Here is a 19527-nt window from a genome sequence, read left to right on the forward strand (position 1 = left end):
CGGAAATCCTCGGCCTACTCTACGAATTATACCGAGGACATTCCGAACTAGCATGATTTCCGAAGATATAATACCAGTGTAGAAAATGCGATATATCAGTCGAAAAACAACAAAAACAACAATGGCGCCAGTATCCAAACTTTGAAAGATATCATCGGAAATCTCATGTTTACAAAAGAAACATTCAATTAGGCAGAGCGTTGCAACATCGTCCACGTTAGTTTTATATAAAAAATATTTACTGAGACTTATTTATGATCATCGCTAATTAGCAATGTGGGTTTTGTTTGACTGAAAACAGCTGAAGACGTGCACAAACCTGCATGTTGATTTTTTTAAACCGGTCCAGGTATAATAATAATGTGTTAATAGCAAGTTACGTAATCTTTCATTTGGTAGTGCCACAGTAATTTAGATGCAATAATTTCTACAAAATCTTTATTCTAAGACTTATAGCAACAAGTTGTGTTCAATTATTTGACAGAATTAAAAATTTTTTTAATAATAATAAAAATAAAAATCCCAATAGTTTCTTGATCATCTAAAGTCCAAAACAAATTCAACTCGCCCTGTTTCATGATTCCTCAAAAAATGAACAGATCTATATGTTTGTTTTTTTAAGTTTTTAGACTGATACATGATGTGACAATTACTATAATCTGCTCACAAGAGGAGAGATTCATTGCAGGGGCGTCGGTAGTTCACCAAGATAAACCTCGCGTGCAAGCACAAACAGCGAGGTTTATCCTGTCTAGGCATTCCGCCATTAGCAGCTTCTGGACAACGGTTCCGAGGAATTTTGCTCGGAACAAAATTGCGGTCAAAATAACGATTACCATCACATTTCCACACCCTAATCATATATTGTGATCTATTTCGAGCTCACTGAGACCAAGAAATACTTACTTTGAAACAATCTTCACTTTGAATTAAAGGAAAAAAGGTCCGACTTTACCGAGCGGATTCTAGCAGCCACTTTCTAGCAGACAATTACGCTGGCAGACAATTTCAGCTGACACGTATGGCGACGTTCTAAACGCCTTTCGAAGACCTTTTAAGACATAAAAATGAGTCTTGGTTGTTAATTTGATTTAATGTGGGTTTTTTATATAAAAATACTCTTTTAAACTCTGAAATTCTTAAGTTATAGTGAATACTAATAATTGAGCTCAAAATAGATCACAATATATGATTAGGGTGTGGAAATGTGATGGTAATCGTTATTTTGACCGCAATTTTGTTCCGAGCAAAATTCCTCGGAACCGTTGTCCAGAAGCCACTAATGGCGGAATGCCTTGACAGGATAAACCTCGCTGTTTGTGCTTGCACGCGAGGTTTATTTTGGTGAACTAGGGCGTCAGAAGGAATTTGACATGGGGGGGGGGTAGAGAGTGTGGGACGGGGGGCAGAGAGGGTAGGTGTGGGAGGGGTGTCCCCCTCTTTCAGATCGGGATCAGGCTAAAACGGAACCACTACCAAAACGGAACAATTTTTGTTGGCGAAAACAGAACCATTTTCGTTGGTGAAAACCGAACCGATTGTGGCTATAACGGTACCTAACTGTATTGGCTAAAACGGAACCTCACTGTATTGGCTAAAACGGAACCTCACTGTCAGGGCTCGCGCTGTCGGTAGCCAAATTAGCCATTGGCTAATTTTTACAAAAAATGGCTAATAAAATTTGCAAGTGGCTAAAATTTTGGCTAAGCCATTTTCTGTCTTCTGATGTGAACAAACGGTTACATAATCTTTCCGACACCTTAAACATAATAATACTACCAAATATTCAATTAGCGTAATAGCGATCTCGCGACCGGTAACGAGAAACGGTGTCATGCAGAATACAGCGTAGGCCTTATGATGTTTGCGTATTTTAATAATCACGGTTATTAATTTTTACGACATGCATTCAGCATGTATGACAGCAATGTCTGGAAGATCTGTAGCTTGTTATTTTTACTTTGTAAAATCTTTTAACCAAAGTAATAAAAACAGACCGACAATGCGTGTCAATTTGAATACACATGCCAGTTCAGGGCCGAAAGACATGTAGGCCATCTCAAGGGCCGAGTTCAGCCAGACCAAGCAAAAACAAAACGTTCGCTATACTGGTTTGTGCGCTTCACGTTAAACCAAATGGACACGACGAACACCAATCACATAGTTCGCGAACGTTAGGAAGAACGTTCGTTGGCTGAACTGAGGACAGCTCTCGGTGGAATATACGTCAGGCTTCAGTCAGCCGACACCCGCATGTTAAGAGACATCGTTGCGGACATTAAACAATACGATTACGCAAAAGTAAATCTTGATGTAAATTTGTAGAAAAACAATAGTTATTCGCATCAATACCTAACTGCAGTTTTTGTTTATTCCTTTGTCTTTGTTAATTTCGTACCCATGCAGATCGCGATCACCGGAAATGAACATACAGTATTTAAATTTTGTAAGCAGAAATCACAAGAGGGCCCTATGGGCAACCTAGGGAGACACCACAGCATCGTAAAGGTCTAAAATTAACGAGCTACTTTCGATTCACTAATATCAAAACCTATATTAGCTCGGCCATTTACCTTTCGACCGACCGTTCAAAATTGCGCCAAATTCCCTCAATCAAAATTGCGCACCCTTTTCTCTTTGGCATTTAACTGCTCCATTCAAATTCCATAGCACCACCACCACCCCCACCCGCCTGCTACCGATTTGATCAGGCTGCTGGTGCTCCCTTGCACCTGCCAGTGCAGGCGGTCCTTCCTCTCCCTCCCCTCTCCCCTCCCCCCACCTTTCCTGTCATGGACAACAGGCGTGCGCTACAACAGCTTGTTCTGAATGTGCACGTAAAACCCTATGACATGACATGACAATCACAACAAGCATTTAACACGACGCTGAAATCAACCGCAACAACATGGCACAAATTATGAAATTGTTTGGGGTGGGGAATTGACGGGTCACTTAAAAAAAAAAAGCAAAGAAAACAAACAATTGAAACTAACATAAAGATTGCTATTTAAAGAAATAATGAGCTCTATATAAAAGAAAAAAAGAAAAAAAAGCTCTCAAATTTTTATTTGGGAAAAAAGGAAGAAAAAAAACAAAACCCACCATCCATAAACATCCAACCCACCCCCATATTTCTGTATGTTTGTTAATTTAATGCCATAGGCCTTAGAAGTGGGTGTGGGTGTATTGGGTACTGGCTTCAAACTCTGAAGATATTGCATAACCACATCCCAACCCCACCCCCCACTGAAAAATCGAAGTAATATATTAACTGCCCCTACCCCCATTGAGGTTTTGTTATTCCTATTTATTCCAGTTTGTACACAAAAAGCATTTTCAATATGGCTAATAAAAATTCCATTTGGCTAATATTTTGGCTACAGGTATTTTTGATCTAGGGTGAGCTCTGCACTGTATTGGCTAAAACGGAACCACACATAATAGAGAGAGAGAGAGAGTACACAACAATCGATTGCTTGTTTTGTAAATAAATAAACATCATTTTACTTTATTACATCTGACTTCCTTCATGAGATCTGTTAGTTGTTGCTGTGTTTAAAAAGGTAATAGAGTAAATTAGTGCCTTCAGTACAACTGTTATTTTTAGCTTGAGCACGTGCTAAGATGATGCTTGATTTCACTAATCGAGGCCCTACTTGGAATAACAGTCAATAGATGTAGTGATAATCAAATGCTCCCAATCACAAGTTTCTCAAGTATCCACCAAAAGAGAGGAAATTCGTAACCAGTATCACAGCAATGCTAATCCAAATAGAAACGGCAGAGAACAGAAAAAAAGTAGCAAATATTGAGGGGGCCCTTTCTGAGTGGTTTGCGAATGCCCGACTGAAAGATATGCCGTTATCTGGGCCAATTTTAACTGAAATGGTAAAAGATTTTGTTCGCCTATTTATTTATTTATAAAAAATATTTACATCTATAATGGAGATTATTTGTGGACGTTTTAAAAAAAACAACAACTGCACTTTACACACCAATTTGACCAAAGCCAGTCTAGTACTGTGTCAGCTTCATAAATAGGTTATCTCTGCAGTGAAACAAAAGTAAAGTTTGTTTTATTTAACGACGCCGCTAGAGCACATTGATTTTTTATCTTATCATCGGCTATTGGACGTCAAACACATGGTCATTCTGACACTGTTTTTAGAGGAAACCCGCTGTCGCCACATAGGCTACTCTTTTTTACGACAGGCAGCAAGGGATCTTTTATTTGCGCTTCCCACAGGCAGGATATCACAAACCATGGCCTTTGTTGAACCAGTTATGGATCACTGGTCGGTGCAAGTGGTTTACACCTACCCATTGAGCCTTGCGGAGCACTCACTCAGGGTTTGGAGTCGGTATCTGGATTAAAAATCCCATGCCTCGACTGGGATCCGAACCCAGTACCTACCAGCCTGTAGACCGATGGCCTGCCACGACGCCACCGAGGCCGGTCTGCAGTGAAACAATACAATGGTTTGGAGGCTTGGATTTTTATCAAGTTATATAAAATTGTCATCAAAGGCAACTAACAAAGTTCATTAAAAAGTGTATGCCTTAATTTTGGTTTTGATTTCGGTGCTGTTTTAGCCATCGATTTTGGTGCCGTTTTAGCCAATGCAGGTTCTGTTTTGTCCACAGATTTTGGTGCCGTTTTTCATCACAGGTGCCGTTTTTCATCACAGGTTCCGTTTTGTCCAATTTGGTTCCGTTTTTGCCTGGGGCCGTTTTGGCACGGTTCCGTTTTCGCTATAACCCTTTCAGATCATGGTGCTGCAAGAGTGTTCCTGCTTGAAACATTTTCAAAGATATCTACTTTGAGGCGATATTGTCGGAATATTAAACAGAAAGAACACTAAATATATACGAGTATATACTTTTACAAAAAAGGTCCAAATATTGGGGTGGTGGGTGCTGCCTCTGTCGCCCCAACTCTTGACGCAAGGGTTTCTGCCAGAGGGTAAAACTGGTATGGTGCCATACCCAATTGTTTTTGCAGATTTGTTTTGATAGAATTAATTACTCTTCTCATTACTGTATGATTTTCTTAATCCTAAACCTAAACCTACAGGCCCTAATCTTGCTGGCGAAATGAGATTTTTTGGGTCGACGGAAGTTGGCTCAAGTCGCCAAATTATTAGCGGTAATGAAAAGTCGAAGTCGTCATAATATCCTGGACCTAATCCAATTTTACCGGCCTCAGTGGCATCGTGGCAGGCCATTGGTCTACAGGCTGGTAGGTACTGGGTTCGGATCCCAGTCGAGGCATGGGATTTTTAATCCAGATACCGACTCCAAACCCTGAGTGAGTGTTCCGCAAGGCTCAATGGGTAGGTGTAAACCACTTGAACCGACCAGTGATCCATAACTGGTTCAACAAAGGCCATGGTTTGTGCTATCCTACCTGTGGGAAGCGCAAATAAAAGATCCCTTGCTGCTAATCGAAAAGAGTAGTCCATGAAGTGGCGACAGCAGGTTTCCACTCAAAATCTGTATGGTCTGACGCCATATAACCGTAAATAAAATGTGTTGAGTGCGTCGTTAAATAAAACATTTCTTTCTTTCTTTCATTTCCATAGCACCATACCCAAAAAATTCTTTCTGGCAGAAACACTGGAATGGAACAAAGTGGCTGCATCCGTTATATGAATTAGGTGTTGTATCATTACTGTTTTATTAATTAAATATACCAATAATTTTTGCAAGTTGACTATAAACAGTGTAGGGCGAGTTGACCAAACACTGGGGCGAGTTGGTAACCTTTTGGGGGCAAGTTGACTATAAACAGTGTAGGGCAAGTTGACCAAACACTGGGGCGAGTTGGTAACCTTTTGGGGGCAAGTTGACTATAAACAGTGTAGGGCGAGTTGACCAAACACTGGGGCGAGTTGGTAACCTTTTGGGGGCAAGTTGACTATAGACAGTGTAGGGCGAGTTGACCAAACACTGGGACGAGTTGGTAACCTTTTGGGGGCAAGTTGACTATAAACAGTGTAGGGCTAGTTGACCAAACACTGGGGCGAGTTGGTAACCTTTTGGGGGCAAGTTGACTATAAACAGTGTAGGGCGAGTTGACCAAACACTGGGGCGAGTTGGTACCTTTTGGGGGCAAGTTGACTATAAACAGTGTAGGGCGAGTTGACCAAACACTGGGACGAGTTGGTAACCTTTTGGGGGCAAGTTGACTATAAACAGTGTAGGGCTAGTTGACCAAACACTGGGGCGAGTTGGTAACCTTTTGGGGGCAAGTTGACTATAAACAGTGTAGGGCAAGTTGACCAAACACTGGGGCGAGTTGGTAACCTTTTGGGGGCAAGTTGACTATAAACAGTGTAACGCGAGTTGACCAAACCCTGGGGCGAGTTGGTAACCTTTTGGAGGCAAGTTGACTATAAACAGTGTAGGGCAAGTTGACCAAACACTGGGGCGAGTTGGTAACCTTTTGGAGGCAAGTTGACTATAAACAGTGTAGGGCGAGTTGACCAAACACTGGGGCGAGTTGGTAACCTTTTGGGGGCAAGTTGACTATAAACAGTGTAGGGCGAGTTGACCAAACACTGGGGCGAGTTGGTAACCTTTTGGGGGCAAGTTGACTATAAACAGTGTAGGGCGAGTTGACCAAACACTGGGGCGAGTTGGTAACCTTTTGGAGGCAAGTTGACTATAAACAGTGTAGGGCGAGTTGACCAAACACTGGGGCGAGTTGGTAACCTTTTGGGGGCAAGTTGACTATAAACAGTGTAGGGCGAGTTGACCAAACCTGGGGCGAGTTGGTAACCTTTTGGGGGCAAGTTGACTATAAACAGTGTAGGGCGAGTTGACCAAACACTGGGGCGAGTTGGTAACCTTTTGGAGGCAAGTTGACTATAAACAGTGTAGGGCGAGTTGACCAAACACTGGGGCGAGTTGGTAACCTTTTGGGGGCAAGTTGACTATAAACAGTGTAGGGCGAGTTGACCAAACACTGGGGCGAGTTGGTAACCTTTTGGGGGCAAGTTGACTATAAACAGTGTAGGGCGAGTTGACCAAACACCCCCTGTGGAATCTGTTAGTAGCAAAGGATCTTTTATATGCACTATCCCACAGACAGGATAGCACATACCACAGCCTTTGATAAACCAGTTGTGGTGCATTGGCTTGTCTGTGGGATGGTGCATATTAAAGATCCCTTGCTACTAATGAAAAAATATAGCAGGTTTTTTTCTCTGAGACTGTATGTCAAAAATAAAAAAATATTGGACATCCAATAACCAATAATTTATACACGGATGTGCTCTAGTGGTGTCGTTAAACAGAACAAACTACATTGTCTAACACATCTCCCAGTCCTACATATGTTTCTGAAATCCAAGATCAGTGCCTGCTGTGTACTGGCCTCAGGGGTGCAGTGGTTAAGCCATCGGACTACGGGTTGGTAGGTACAGGGTTCGCAGCCCGGTACCGGCTCCAACACAGAGCAAGTTTTTAAGGACTCCATGGGTAGGTGTAAGACCACTACACCGTCTTCTCTCTCACTAACCACTTACCAACTAACAACCAACCCACTGTCCTGGACAGACAGCCCAGCCCAGGTGTGTGCCCAGGACAGTGTGCTTGAACCTTAATTGGATATAAGCACGGAAATAAGTTGAAATGAAGATGAGTGCCTGCTAATTTGATGTATAGATATTTTATAATTAATACAGAAGTTTATGTTTAATGAAATATTGATTTCCGTGCCTTTCTTATTTATTTGCCAGTAACCTACACAATAAACCATGATTCACAGTGTGCATGTGAGACAGAATGGCGGCAACGATTTCGAAACCTATTACGACCACCTGTGTGCACTACAGGACAGCGTGCCGGTTGCCGCGGTGAAGGCCCATCTGTCGCAGGGAGTTCTCGACATCAACGCTGACCGAATCAGGTATAACTCATCATAACTTACAGATAAAATGTTATCAAGTATTATTTTTTTCTTTGCAACTAATGCAAGATTATGAACAATGCATTACCAAGTTCTTGTTAGTATTTTCATAAAAATAGCAGGCTTTGTCAACAGTGTGTTTTGTTTACGAAATTTACGATTAGGTGAAATGAAACTGAAAGCCACGTACACAATCAACAATTATTTATTGTTTGAATTTAAGGGAGAATGGATCTCTTTATTATTATTAAATACAAACAATAATTAACTGTAATTAAGTTTGTTGCTTTATTTTAACCACGGATTATTTAAAGGTGCTGTTTATGTACAGATGAAGGTTGGAACTTGGTCTAAAAACAAGGGGTGTGGTTTATACACCAATGTGTGTAATAGCCGGAAAATACGGTAGTCATAACTTACACTGTCATAACTCATCATAACTTACATTGTCATAACTCATCATAACTTACAGACAGAATCTGGTACACATGTAACTAGTCATAGCTTACTTTGTCATAACTCATCATAACTTACATTGTCATAACTCATCATAACTTACAGACAGAATCTGGTACACATGTAACTAGTCATAACTTACATTGTCATAACTCAGCATAACTTACACTGTCATAACTCATCATAACTTACAGACAGAATCTGAAGATTTATGATAAGATTAAAAAGGAGAGAAGAAGTAATAGATGGATAATAGATAGTAATAGATAGATAGTTTTCTTTATGAAATTACTTACTGAGTGTGATAAACTTTTCAGAGCCAATGACTGGCAGCCTATATTGAATACTCTACGTATTAACAAGAGCCTTGACTTCGTCGCTGTCCGCAGTTACTTTCAGCCATTCGGAGATGAAAATGGTGAGTTCTCTGTTTAAAAAATAACAGCAGGAAATTTCAAAGGGTTGTTATTTTGACGTAGAGGAGCATGGTTTTATTTTTATGGACTGAATTGTAAAATTCTCTAACTGAAGTACATTTTAGGATTTCTGAACCTTTTAAAGCGGCAGTCCCTGGAATATTTTTATTATTTAAGCATTTAGAACAGTTAATCCAATCACATTTGGTGCATATAAGATGCCGTACTCCGCATTGGATTCGCTACGCTGGCTTTTCCAAGTTAAAAATAAACCCAGTATTTTGAAAGTGGGACACTTTTGACAGGCTCCTACCAACGTCAAATACGGCTAAAAATAGCATGGTTTAGCTACTGTTGCATTACAAAATGGCGAGAATTGTTCGAAGTGCGTAGTAAGTATTTGACGATATGCGTTAATGGCGACAACTCGCGAGTAAATTAAAAGTGCAGTCATGCTTGTATTTGAACGTAGAACTTGATTTTATAAGACTGAAACCAGAGATGGCAGCTTTAAGAATTTTTTTATCTTCTTATTATTTTGGAGTGTCATTAGAATACATTCCTTGTGTTGTTTACTTACGCAGATTGAACACTGTGTTGGGGTGTCATTAAAATAAATTTTTTTACCTTTTTTAACAACTGCTTACTAAACAATGTGCTGGGGTGTAATAAGAAGTTTGTTTTGTTTAACGACATCACTAGAGCACATTGATTTATTAATCATTGGATGTCAAACATTTGGTCATTTTGACATATACACATGTAGTTTCAGAGAGGAAATTAGTAGCAAGGGATCTTTAAATATATGCATCATCCCACAGACAGGTTGTAATAATGTACATTTCCTTTCTTAATAATTATTGATTAATGTGCGGGGGTGTAATTAAAGAAACATTCCATTTTTTTTCTGATAACCGCTGATTAAACAATGTGCTGAGGTGTTATTTTTTTGTCTCGTTTTTACAAAATTAAAAGCCAAGATCACTAAAACGTGCTTTATAGTTGCACCAATGGATGTTCATCACAAAAATTAATTAAATTAAAATTTTAATTGAATTTGTTTTAAAGTTTAATTTTTAAAAATTCAGTTTAATTTTTTTTTTTTTAGTCATGTTGAACATGCAGCTGTCATTGAAATCTTATAAATGTATAGTAGACAACACATCTAATTTCACAAAATTCTTGTTTTATCTTCTTCTTCTGCACTCAAGCTATAGTTGGTATAAAATATAAATTAAAATTGTCTTAAAAACTATCTAAAAATCAAGCTATAGTTAATCATGCTTTAGATTTGGAGTCTCTGTTAAGTCTTCTTTGGAACCTCAAAGCTTGACAGCCAGAGGGGGCAGAATTGCAGGATGTGCTATGTGGTCCTGTTTGATACGGACACCTTGTTTTACAGGGAGCAGAATGTAGCCCAGTGGTACAGCGCTCGCTCGATGCACAATCGGTGTAGGATCGATCCCCGTCAGTGGGCCCATTGGGCTATTTCTCGTTCCAGCCTGTGCACCACGACTGGTATATCAAAGGCCGTGGTATGTACTACCCTGTCTGTGGGATGGTCCATACAAAAAGAGTCCATGCTAATCGAAAAGAGTAGCCCATGAAGTGGCGACAGTGGGTTTCCTCTCTCAATACCTTTGTGGTCCTTAACCATATGTCTGACACCATATAACCGTAAATAAAATGTGTTGAGTGCATCGTTAAATAAAATATTTCTTTCTTTCTTTTCCTTGTTTTATCAAACATTAGGTTTTTTCTTAATAACTGTTGATCTATGATTAATCAATGTGGTGAGGTGTCATTGTCGAACATTCCTTTTTTTGTTGTGTCACAGAAAAGCGAGCGGCAATCCAGAAGCGAAAGACGCCGGCCATTCGTTCAAAGGAGATTACGTACCGGCTGTGTAAGTCTCTCCACGACTGTCTGCTCGTGTCGTCCAGTCTGCGCTGTCTCGAGCTGCAGGGGATTCCGCTCCGAGACAGAGACCTAGGGATACTTGTCAAGGTAATCACTACGGTCTCCACGAGTCTAAAATATTAATCACTAGGGTCTCCACGAGTCTAAAATATTAATCACTAGGGTCTCCACGAGTCTAAAATATTAATCACTAGGGTCTCCACGAGTCTAAAATATTAATCACTAGGGTCTCCACGAGTCTAAAATATTAATCACTAGGGTCTCCACGAGTCTAAAACATTAATCATTAGGGTCTCCACGAGTCTAAAACATTAATCACTAGGGTCTCCATGAGTCTAAAATATTAATCACTAGGGTCTCCACGAGGCTAAAATATTAATCACTAGGGCCACGACTGTCTGCTCATGTAGTCTCCACGAGTCTAAAATATTAATCACTAGGGTCTCCATGAGTCTAAAATATTAATCACTAGGGTCTCCACGAGTCTAAAACATTAATCATTAGGGTCTCCACGAGTCTAAAACATTAATCACTAGGGTCTCCATGAGTCTAAAATATTAATCACTAGGGTCTCCACGAGGCTAAAATATTAATCACTAGGGCCACGACTGTCTGCTCATGTAGTCTCCACGAGTCTAAAACATTAATCACTAGGGTCTCCACGAGTCTAAAATATTAATCACTAGGGTCTCCACTTATCTATAATATTATTCACTAGAGTCTCCATGAGTCTATAATATTAATCACTAGGGTCTCCATGAATCTAAAATATTAATCACTAGTCTCCACGAGTCTAAAATATTAATCACTAGGGTCTCCACGAGTCTAAAATATTAATCACTAGGGTCTCCACGAATCTAAAATATTAATCACTAGGGTCTCCACGAGTACAATATTAATCACTAGGTCTCCACGAGGCTAAAATATTAATCACTAGGGTCTCCACGAATCTAAAATATTAATCACTAGGGTCTCCACGAGTCTAAAATATTAATCACTAGGGTCTCCACTTATCTATAATATTATTCACTAGAGTCTCCATGAGTCTATAATATTAATCACTAGGGTCTCCATGAATCAAAAATATTAATCACTAGTCTCCACGAGTCTAAAATATTAATCACTAGGGTCTCCACGAGTCTAAAATATTAATCACTAGGGTCTCCACGAATCTAAAATAGTAATCACTAGGGTCTCCACGAGTACAATATTAATCACTAGGTCTCCACGAGGCTAAAATATTAATCACTAGGGTCTCCACGAGTCTAAAACATTAATCATTAGGGTCTCCACGAGTCTAAAACATTAATCACTAGGGTCTCCACGAGTCTAAAATATTAATCACTAGGGTCTCCACGAATCTAAAATATTAATCACTAGGGTCTCCACGAGTCTAAAATATTAATCACTAGGGTCTCCACGAGTCTAAAATATTAATCACTAGGGTCTCCACGAATCTAAAATATTAATCACTAGGGTCACCACGAATCTAAAATATTAATCACTAGGGTCACCACGAATCTAAAATATTAATCACTAGGGTCTCCACGAGTCTAAAATATTAATCACTAGGGTCTCCACGAGTCTAAAATATTAATCACTAGGGTCTCCACGAGTAAAATATTAATTTATCCATTTGTCACAGAGTTATGGCCCTTACACTTTTTTTTCGCAAAATCTCAAGATACTGAGCTAACATTTTGTGTATAGCTTTATCATGTACTGTTACAGATCAAGTTTGACATACATGACAATTTACCTGTTTGTCACAGAGTTATGGCTCTTGAACTTAGAAGATATGAAAATTTTCCAGACTTTTTTTTATTGAGCTGAAATTTGTTGTTTTTACTGGCCTCGGTGGTGCAGTGGTTAAGCCATCAGACTACAGGCTGGTAGGTACAGGGTTCGCAGCCCAGTACCAGCTCCAATCCAGTGCAAGTTCTTAAGGGCTCAATGTAAGGCCATAACACCATCTTCTTTTCTCTCACTAACCAACTAACCCACTGTCCTGGACAGACAGCCCAGATAGCTGAGGTGTGTGCCCAGGACAGTGTGCTTGAACCTTAATTGGATATAAGCATGAAACTAATTTGAAATGAAATGGGGTTTTTTTGTTGTGTCATGTACTGTATCTGTGTTTTGCAGGATCTAACGAAAAACATATCGCTGAATCACTTGTCACTGGAATACTGTCGTTTGGGAGATTCTGGTTTAGAAGGTAATTTTCTTGTTTTGTATTTATGTTTTAGTTCACTTAAAACATGTATCATAGCATTAGGTATTCACTGTCAAAAGTTAGTAAATGTATGTATTGCTGAAATCTTAAAAGACTTAAAAGTGGGTCGTGACGTAGCCCATTGGTAAAGCGCACACCTGATGCTCAGTCGGTCTAGGATCGATCCCCGTTGGTGGGCCCATTGAACTATTTCTCGTTCCAGCCATTGCACCATGACTGGTATATCAAAGGCAGTGGTATGTGCTATCCTCTTTGTGGGATGGTGTATATAAAAGATCCCTTGCTACTAATTGAAAAATGTAGCAGGTTTCCTCTCAGTGACTTAAAATGACCATATCTTTGACATCCAATAGCCGATGATTAATAAATCAGTTTGCTCTAGTGGTGTTGTTAAACAAAACAAACTTCTTCTATTGACAGAGTTTGCATGAGAGTGGTGAAATTGTTTTTAAAGACTGGGTTGTTGGGGACATTGAAATAAACTGAAAAGACTGGATTGTGATCATTTCAAACCTGAAAATCGTGTGTTACGTAATTATTTCTAACGGCTAGTTATGTGTTGAAATTTACTTAAAAGACTGATTTAGCTTGTTGGTTAAAATAAACTATTTGGATTGAGTCACCTTGATTGTTGAAATAAAACTAAAAGACTGGATTGTGTTGGGTGTTGACATACACTGAAAAGACTGGGTTATTAACATTTCAAACCTGGAAATAATGTGCTTCTGTATGTCTTGAAATAACCTATAAAGTCTGAGTTGTGTTCAAATAAACTTAAAATACTAGTTCAGGATTTCAGCCACAGGGTAAAACAGGTATGACACCATATACATTTTTTTTTTTTTTTTTTTTTTAACTTGACCGTTTGACAAAATTAATGACTCTTATCATTACTGTTTGATTTTCTTAACCCTAACCCTAAACCTAACCCATTTTCTTTCTGGGGGAGGACACCCATACCTCCTGTTGACTGTGGTTGCATTCAGCACATACATTGTAAATATTATTCAATTCCACAGTGCCATACCTAAAAATGTCTTTCTGGCAGAAACCCTGTAGTTAATATGACTACTAAGATGTGTTAATGATACAGACCCTAGTTTCAACCTGTGAAAATTAACATTACGTTATGTTAATCTACAAACCTGTAACACATACAGTTACAATTGAGTGAAACACGAGTCTGTGACTTTGAAATGGTGAAATACCCTCTAAAAATAGACTAAAACTCGACTCCATAACTGTGACTTATCAGACGCACATGCGTTTTTAAAAATATGAGAAATGTTTTTTGTGGTATTAAAAACACCAGAATGACAAAAAACACTTCGAATTGAAAATTGATTATCTAAACCATAAAATCTAAGTAATTAAAAGTATGATTTCAGTTACCAAAAATGGCTATAATAGTAAAAAATATGCCTTAATGTTTAAAAACTAGGATATGTTCCTTTAAAACTTATATGTATTGAAACTGACTAAAAAGATTTGGTTGTCATTTAGAGCAAGGTAAAAGAAAACATCTTTGATACAAACTGGAAGTACTGGGGTCTGAGGAATACAGAAAGAAGCTTGAAAAGCTTGGTTATCCTCAGTGTTCAAATAATTAGTCATCAAATGACACTTCAATAGGCCAATCTATAGTCTGTCCCATCCTCCTACAAAAATTTATTTTGTCAATAATTTCTGTTCAAGTTAACGTTAGAAGAAAAGTGTTTAACCAAAAAAACTAAACAACCAACCAACCAACCAACCAACTCGAGGAGTCTCATCTATATATTATTTCTGGTTATAGCTAAATTAAGGATCAGAAATTAAAGTATTTTATACTATTTCTGGTTATAATTAAATTAATTATTTAAAATACCAAATTAGTGTTGGTTGTGAGAAAATGAATGATTAGAATTATCAAATTGAATCATAATGCTACTGCTTTATATTTTCTAGTTAGTTGTCTGTGAAAAAGTGAAGAATATTTGTTTTGTTTCTAGTTGTCTGTAACAGAGTTAAGAATGTGTTTTATTTCTAGTTGTCTGCAAGAGACTACGAATGTGTTGTTTTATTTCTAGTTGTCTGTAAGGGCGTTCAGCATGTGTTGTTATATTTCTAGTTGTCTGTAAGGGAGTTAAGCATGTGTTGTTATATTTCTAGTTGTCTGTAAGGGAGTTAAGCATGTGTTGTTATATTTCTAGTTGTCTGTAAGGGAGTTAAGCATGTGTTATGTTTCTAGTTGTCTGTAAGGGAGTTAAGCATGTGTTATATTTCTAGTTGTCTGTAAGGGAGTTAAGCATGTGTTATGTTTCTAGTTGTCTGTAAGGGAGTTAAGCATGTGTTATGTTTCTAGTTGTCTGTCATGTGTTAGTTGTCTGTAAGGGAGTTAAGCATGTGTTATGTTTCTAGTTGTCTGTAAGGGAGTTAAGCATGTGTTATATTTCTAGTTGTCTGTAAGGGAGTTAAGCATGTGTTATATTTCTAGTTGTCTGTAAGGGAGTTAAGCATGTGTTGTTATATTTCTAGTTGTCTGTAAGGGAGTTAAGCATGTGTTATGTTTCTAGTTGTCTGTAAGAGAGTTAAGCATGTGTTATGTTTCTAGTTGTCTGTAAGGGAGTTAAGCATGTGTTGTTATGTTTCTAGTTGTCTGTAAGGGAGTTAAGCATGTCTTGTTATGTTTCTAGTTGTCTGTAAGGGAGTTAAGCATGTGCTATGTTCTAGTTGTCTGTAAGGGAGTTAAGCATGTGTTATAGTTCTAGTTGTCTGTAAGGGAGTTAAGCATGTGTTATAGTTCTAGTTGTCTGTAAGGGAGTTAAGCATGTGTTGTTATATTTCTAGTTGTCTGTAAGGGAGTTAAGCATGTGTTATGTTTCTAGTTGTCTGTAAGGGAGTTAAGCATGTGTTATGTTTCTAGTTGTCTGTAAGGGAGTTAAGCATGTGTTATATTTCTAGTTGTCTGTAAGGGAGTTAAGCATGTGTTGTTATGTTTCTAGTTGTCTGTAAGGGAGTTAAGCATGTGTTGTTATATTTCTAGTTGTCTGTAAGGCAGTTAAGCATGTGTTTGTCTGTAAGGGAGTTAAGCATTTCTAGTTGTCTGTAAGTTGTCTGTAGTTAAGCATGTGTTGTTATGTTTCTAGTTGTCTGTAAGGGAGTTAAGCATGTCTTGTTATATTTCTAGTTGTCTGTAAGGGAGTTAAGCATGTCTTGTTTTATTTCTAGTTGTCTGTAAGGGAGTTAAGCATGTCTTGTTATATTTCTGGTTGTCTGTAAGGGAGTTAAGCATGTGTTGTTTTATTTCTGGTTGTCTGTAAGGGAGTTAAGCAGGTGCTGTTTTATTTCTAGTTGTCTGTAAGGGAGTTAAGCATGTGCTGTTTTATTTCTAGTTGTCTATAAGGGAGTTAAGCATGTCTTGTTATATTTCTAGTTGTCTGTAAGGGAGTTAAGCATGTGTCGTTATATTTCTTGTTGTCTGTAAGGGAGTTAAGCATATGTCGTTATATTTCTTGTTGTCTGTAAGGGAGTTAAGCATGTGTTTTATTTCTGGTTGTCTGTAAGGAGTTAAGCATGTGCTGTTTTATTTCTAGTTGTCTGTAAGGGAGTTAAGCATGTCTTGTTTTATTTCTAGTTGTCTGTAAGGGAGTTAAGCATGTGTGTTTATTTCTAGTTGTCTGTAAGGGAGTTAAGCATGTGCTGTTTTATTTCTTGTTGTCTGTAAGGGAGTTAAGCATGTGCTGTTTTATTTCTAGTTGTCTGTAAGGGAGTTAAGCATGTCTTGTTATATTTCTAGTTGTCTGTAAGGGAGTTAAGCATGTGTTTTATTTCTGGTTGTCTGTAAGGAGTTAAGCAGGTGCTGTTTTATTTCTAGTTGTCTGTAAGGGAGTTAAGCATGTCTAGTTGTCTGTAAGGGAGTTATTTCTAGTTGTCTGTAAGGGAGTTAAGGTCTTGTTTTATTTCTAGTTGTCTGTAAGGGAGTTAAGCATGTCTTGTTTTATTTCTAGTTGTCTGTAAGGGAGTTAAGCATGTCTTGTTTTATTTCTAGTTGTCTGTAAGGGAGTTAAGCATGTGTTGTTATATTTCTAGTTGTCTGTAAGGGAGTTAAGCATGTCTTGTTTTATTTCTAGTTGTCTGTAAGGGAGTTAAGCATTGTGTTGTTTTATTTCTAGTTGTCTGTAAGGGAGTTAAGCATGTGCTGTTTTATTTCTAGTTGTCTGTAAGGGAGTTAAGCATGTCTTGTTTTATTTCTAGTTGTCTGTAAGGGAGTTAAGCATGTGTTGTTATATTTCTAGTTGTCTGTAAGGGAGTTAAGCATGTGTCGTTATATTTCTTGTTGTCTGTAAGGGAGTTAAGCATGTCTTGTTTTATTTCTAGTTGTCTGTAAGGGAGTTAAGCATGTCTTGTTATATTTCTAGTTGTCTGTAAGGGAGTTAAGCATGTGTTTTATTTCTGGTTGTCTGTAAGGAGTTAAGCAGGTGCTGTTTTATTTCTAGTTGTCTGTAAGGGAGTTAAGCATGTGCTGTTTAAGCATGTGCTGTTTTATTTCTAGTTGTCTGTAAGGGAGTTAAGCATGTCTTGTTATATTTCTAGTTGTCTGTAAGGGAGTTAAGCATGTGTCGTTATATTTCTTGTTGTCTGTAAGGGAGTTAAGCATATGTCGTTATATTTCTTGTTGTCTGTAAGGGAGTTAAGCATGTCTTGTTTTATTTCTAGTTGTCTGTAAGGGAGTTAAGCATGTCTTGTTATATTTCTAGTTGTCTGTAAGGGAGTTAAGCATGTGTTTTATTTCTGGTTGTCTGTAAGGAGTTAAGCAGGTGCTGTTTTATTTCTAGTTGTCTGTAAGGGAGTTAAGCATGTGCTGTTTTATTTCTAGTTGTCTGTAAGGGAGTTAAGCATGTCTTGTTTTATTTCTAGTTGTCTGTAAGGGAGTTAAGCATGTCTTGTTTTATTTCTAGTTGTCTGTAAGGGAGTTAAGCATGTGTTGTTATATTTCTAGTTGTCTGTAAGGGAGTTAAGCATGTGTTGTTATATTTCTAGTTGTCTGTAAGGGAGTTAAGCATGTGTTTTATTTCTAGTTGTCTGTAAGGGAGTTAAGCATGTCTTGTGCTGGTTGTCTGTATTAAGCAGGTGCTGTTTTAGTTGTCTGTAAGGGAGTTAAGCATGTGCTGTTTTATTTCTAGTTGTCTGTAAGGGAGTTAAGCATGTCTTGTTTTATTTCTAGTTGTCTGTAAGGGAGTTAAGCATGTCTTGTTTTATTTCTAGTTGTCTGTAAGGGAGTTAAGCATGTGTTGTTATATTTCTAGTTGTCTGTAAGGGAGTTAAGCATGTGTTGTTATATTTCTAGTTGTCTGTAAGGGAGTTAAGCATGTCTTGTTTTATTTCTAGTTGTCTGTAAGGGAGTTAAGCATGTGTTGTTTTATTTCTAGTTGTCTGTAAGGGAGTTAAGCATGTGCTGTTTTATTTCTAGTTGTCTGTAAGGGAGTTAAGCATGTCTTGTTATATTTCTAGTTGTCTGTAAGGGAGTTAAGCATGTGTCGTTATATTTCTTGTTGTCTGTAAGGGAGTTAAGCATATGTCGTTATATTTCTTGTTGTCTGTAAGGGAGTTAAGCATGTCTTGTTTTATTTCTAGTTGTCTGTAAGGGAGTTAAGCATGTCTTGTTATATTTCTAGTTGTCTGTAAGGGAGTTAAGCATGTGTTTTATTTCTGGTTGTCTGTAAGGAGTTAAGCAGGTGCTGTTTTATTTCTAGTTGTCTGTAAGGGAGTTAAGCATGTGCTGTTTTATTTCTAGTTGTCTGTAAGGGAGTTAAGCATGTCTTGTTTTATTTCTAGTTGTCTGTAAGGGAGTTAAGCATGTCTTGTTTTATTTCTAGTGTCTTGTTTTATTTCTAGTTGTCTGTAAGGGAGTTAAGCATGTGTTGTTGTATTTCTAGTTGTCTGTAAGGGAGATAAGCATGTGTTGTTATGTTTCTAGTTGTCTGTAAGGGAGTTAAACATGTGTTTTATTTCTGGTTGTCTGTAAGGAGTTAAGCAGGTGCTGTTTTATTTCTAGTTGTCTGTAAGGGAGTTAAGCATGTGCTGTTTTATTTCTAGTTGTCTGTAAGGGAGTTAAGCATGTCTTGTTTTATTTCTAGTTGTCTGTAAGGGAGTTAAGCATGTCTTGTTTTATTTCTAGTTGTCTGTAAGGGAGTTAAGAATGTCTTGTTTTATTTCTAGTTGTCTGTAAGGGAGTTAAGCATGTCTTGTTATATTTCTAGTTGTCTGTAAGGGAGTTAAGCATGTGTTTTATTTCTGGTTGTCTGTAAGGAGTTAAGCATGTCTTGTTTTATTTCTAGTTGTCTGTAAGGGAGTTAAGAATGTCTTGTTTTATTTCTAGTTGTCTGTAAGGGAGTTAAGCATGTGCTGTTTTATTTCTAGTTGTCTGTAAGGGAGTTAAGCATGTCTTGTTTTATTTCTAGTTGTCTGTAAGGGAGTTAAGCATGTCTTGTTTTATTTCTAGTTGTCTGTAAGGGAGTTAAGCATGTGTTGTTATATTTCTAGTTGTCTGTAAGGGAGTTAAGCATGTGTTGTTATGTTTCTAGTTGTCTGTAAGGGAGTTA

The 19527-nt window shown here is 38.0% G+C and overlaps 1 protein-coding gene across 1 annotated transcript in view; it reads left to right on the top strand.

The window, feature by feature from the left end:
* The first annotated feature begins 110 nt into the window (after window positions 1-110).
* Window positions 111-19527, top strand: part of LOC121373448 (centrosomal protein of 78 kDa-like) — a 159375-nt gene continuing 139958 nt past the window's right edge. Inside the window, exons 1-5 of the mRNA XM_041500109.1 lie at window positions 111-216; window positions 7746-7915; window positions 8689-8789; window positions 10625-10794; window positions 12853-12925. Of these exons, the coding sequence (XP_041356043.1) occupies window positions 7764-7915; window positions 8689-8789; window positions 10625-10794; window positions 12853-12925 (496 nt within the window). The 5' untranslated portion in view covers window positions 111-216; window positions 7746-7763. The remainder of the gene's footprint in view (window positions 217-7745; window positions 7916-8688; window positions 8790-10624; window positions 10795-12852; window positions 12926-19527) is intronic.

This window comes from Gigantopelta aegis, chromosome 5 (assembly GCF_016097555.1).
Source record: "Gigantopelta aegis isolate Gae_Host chromosome 5, Gae_host_genome, whole genome shotgun sequence".
NCBI classification, from domain to species: Eukaryota; Metazoa; Mollusca; class Gastropoda; order Neomphalida; family Peltospiridae; genus Gigantopelta; species Gigantopelta aegis.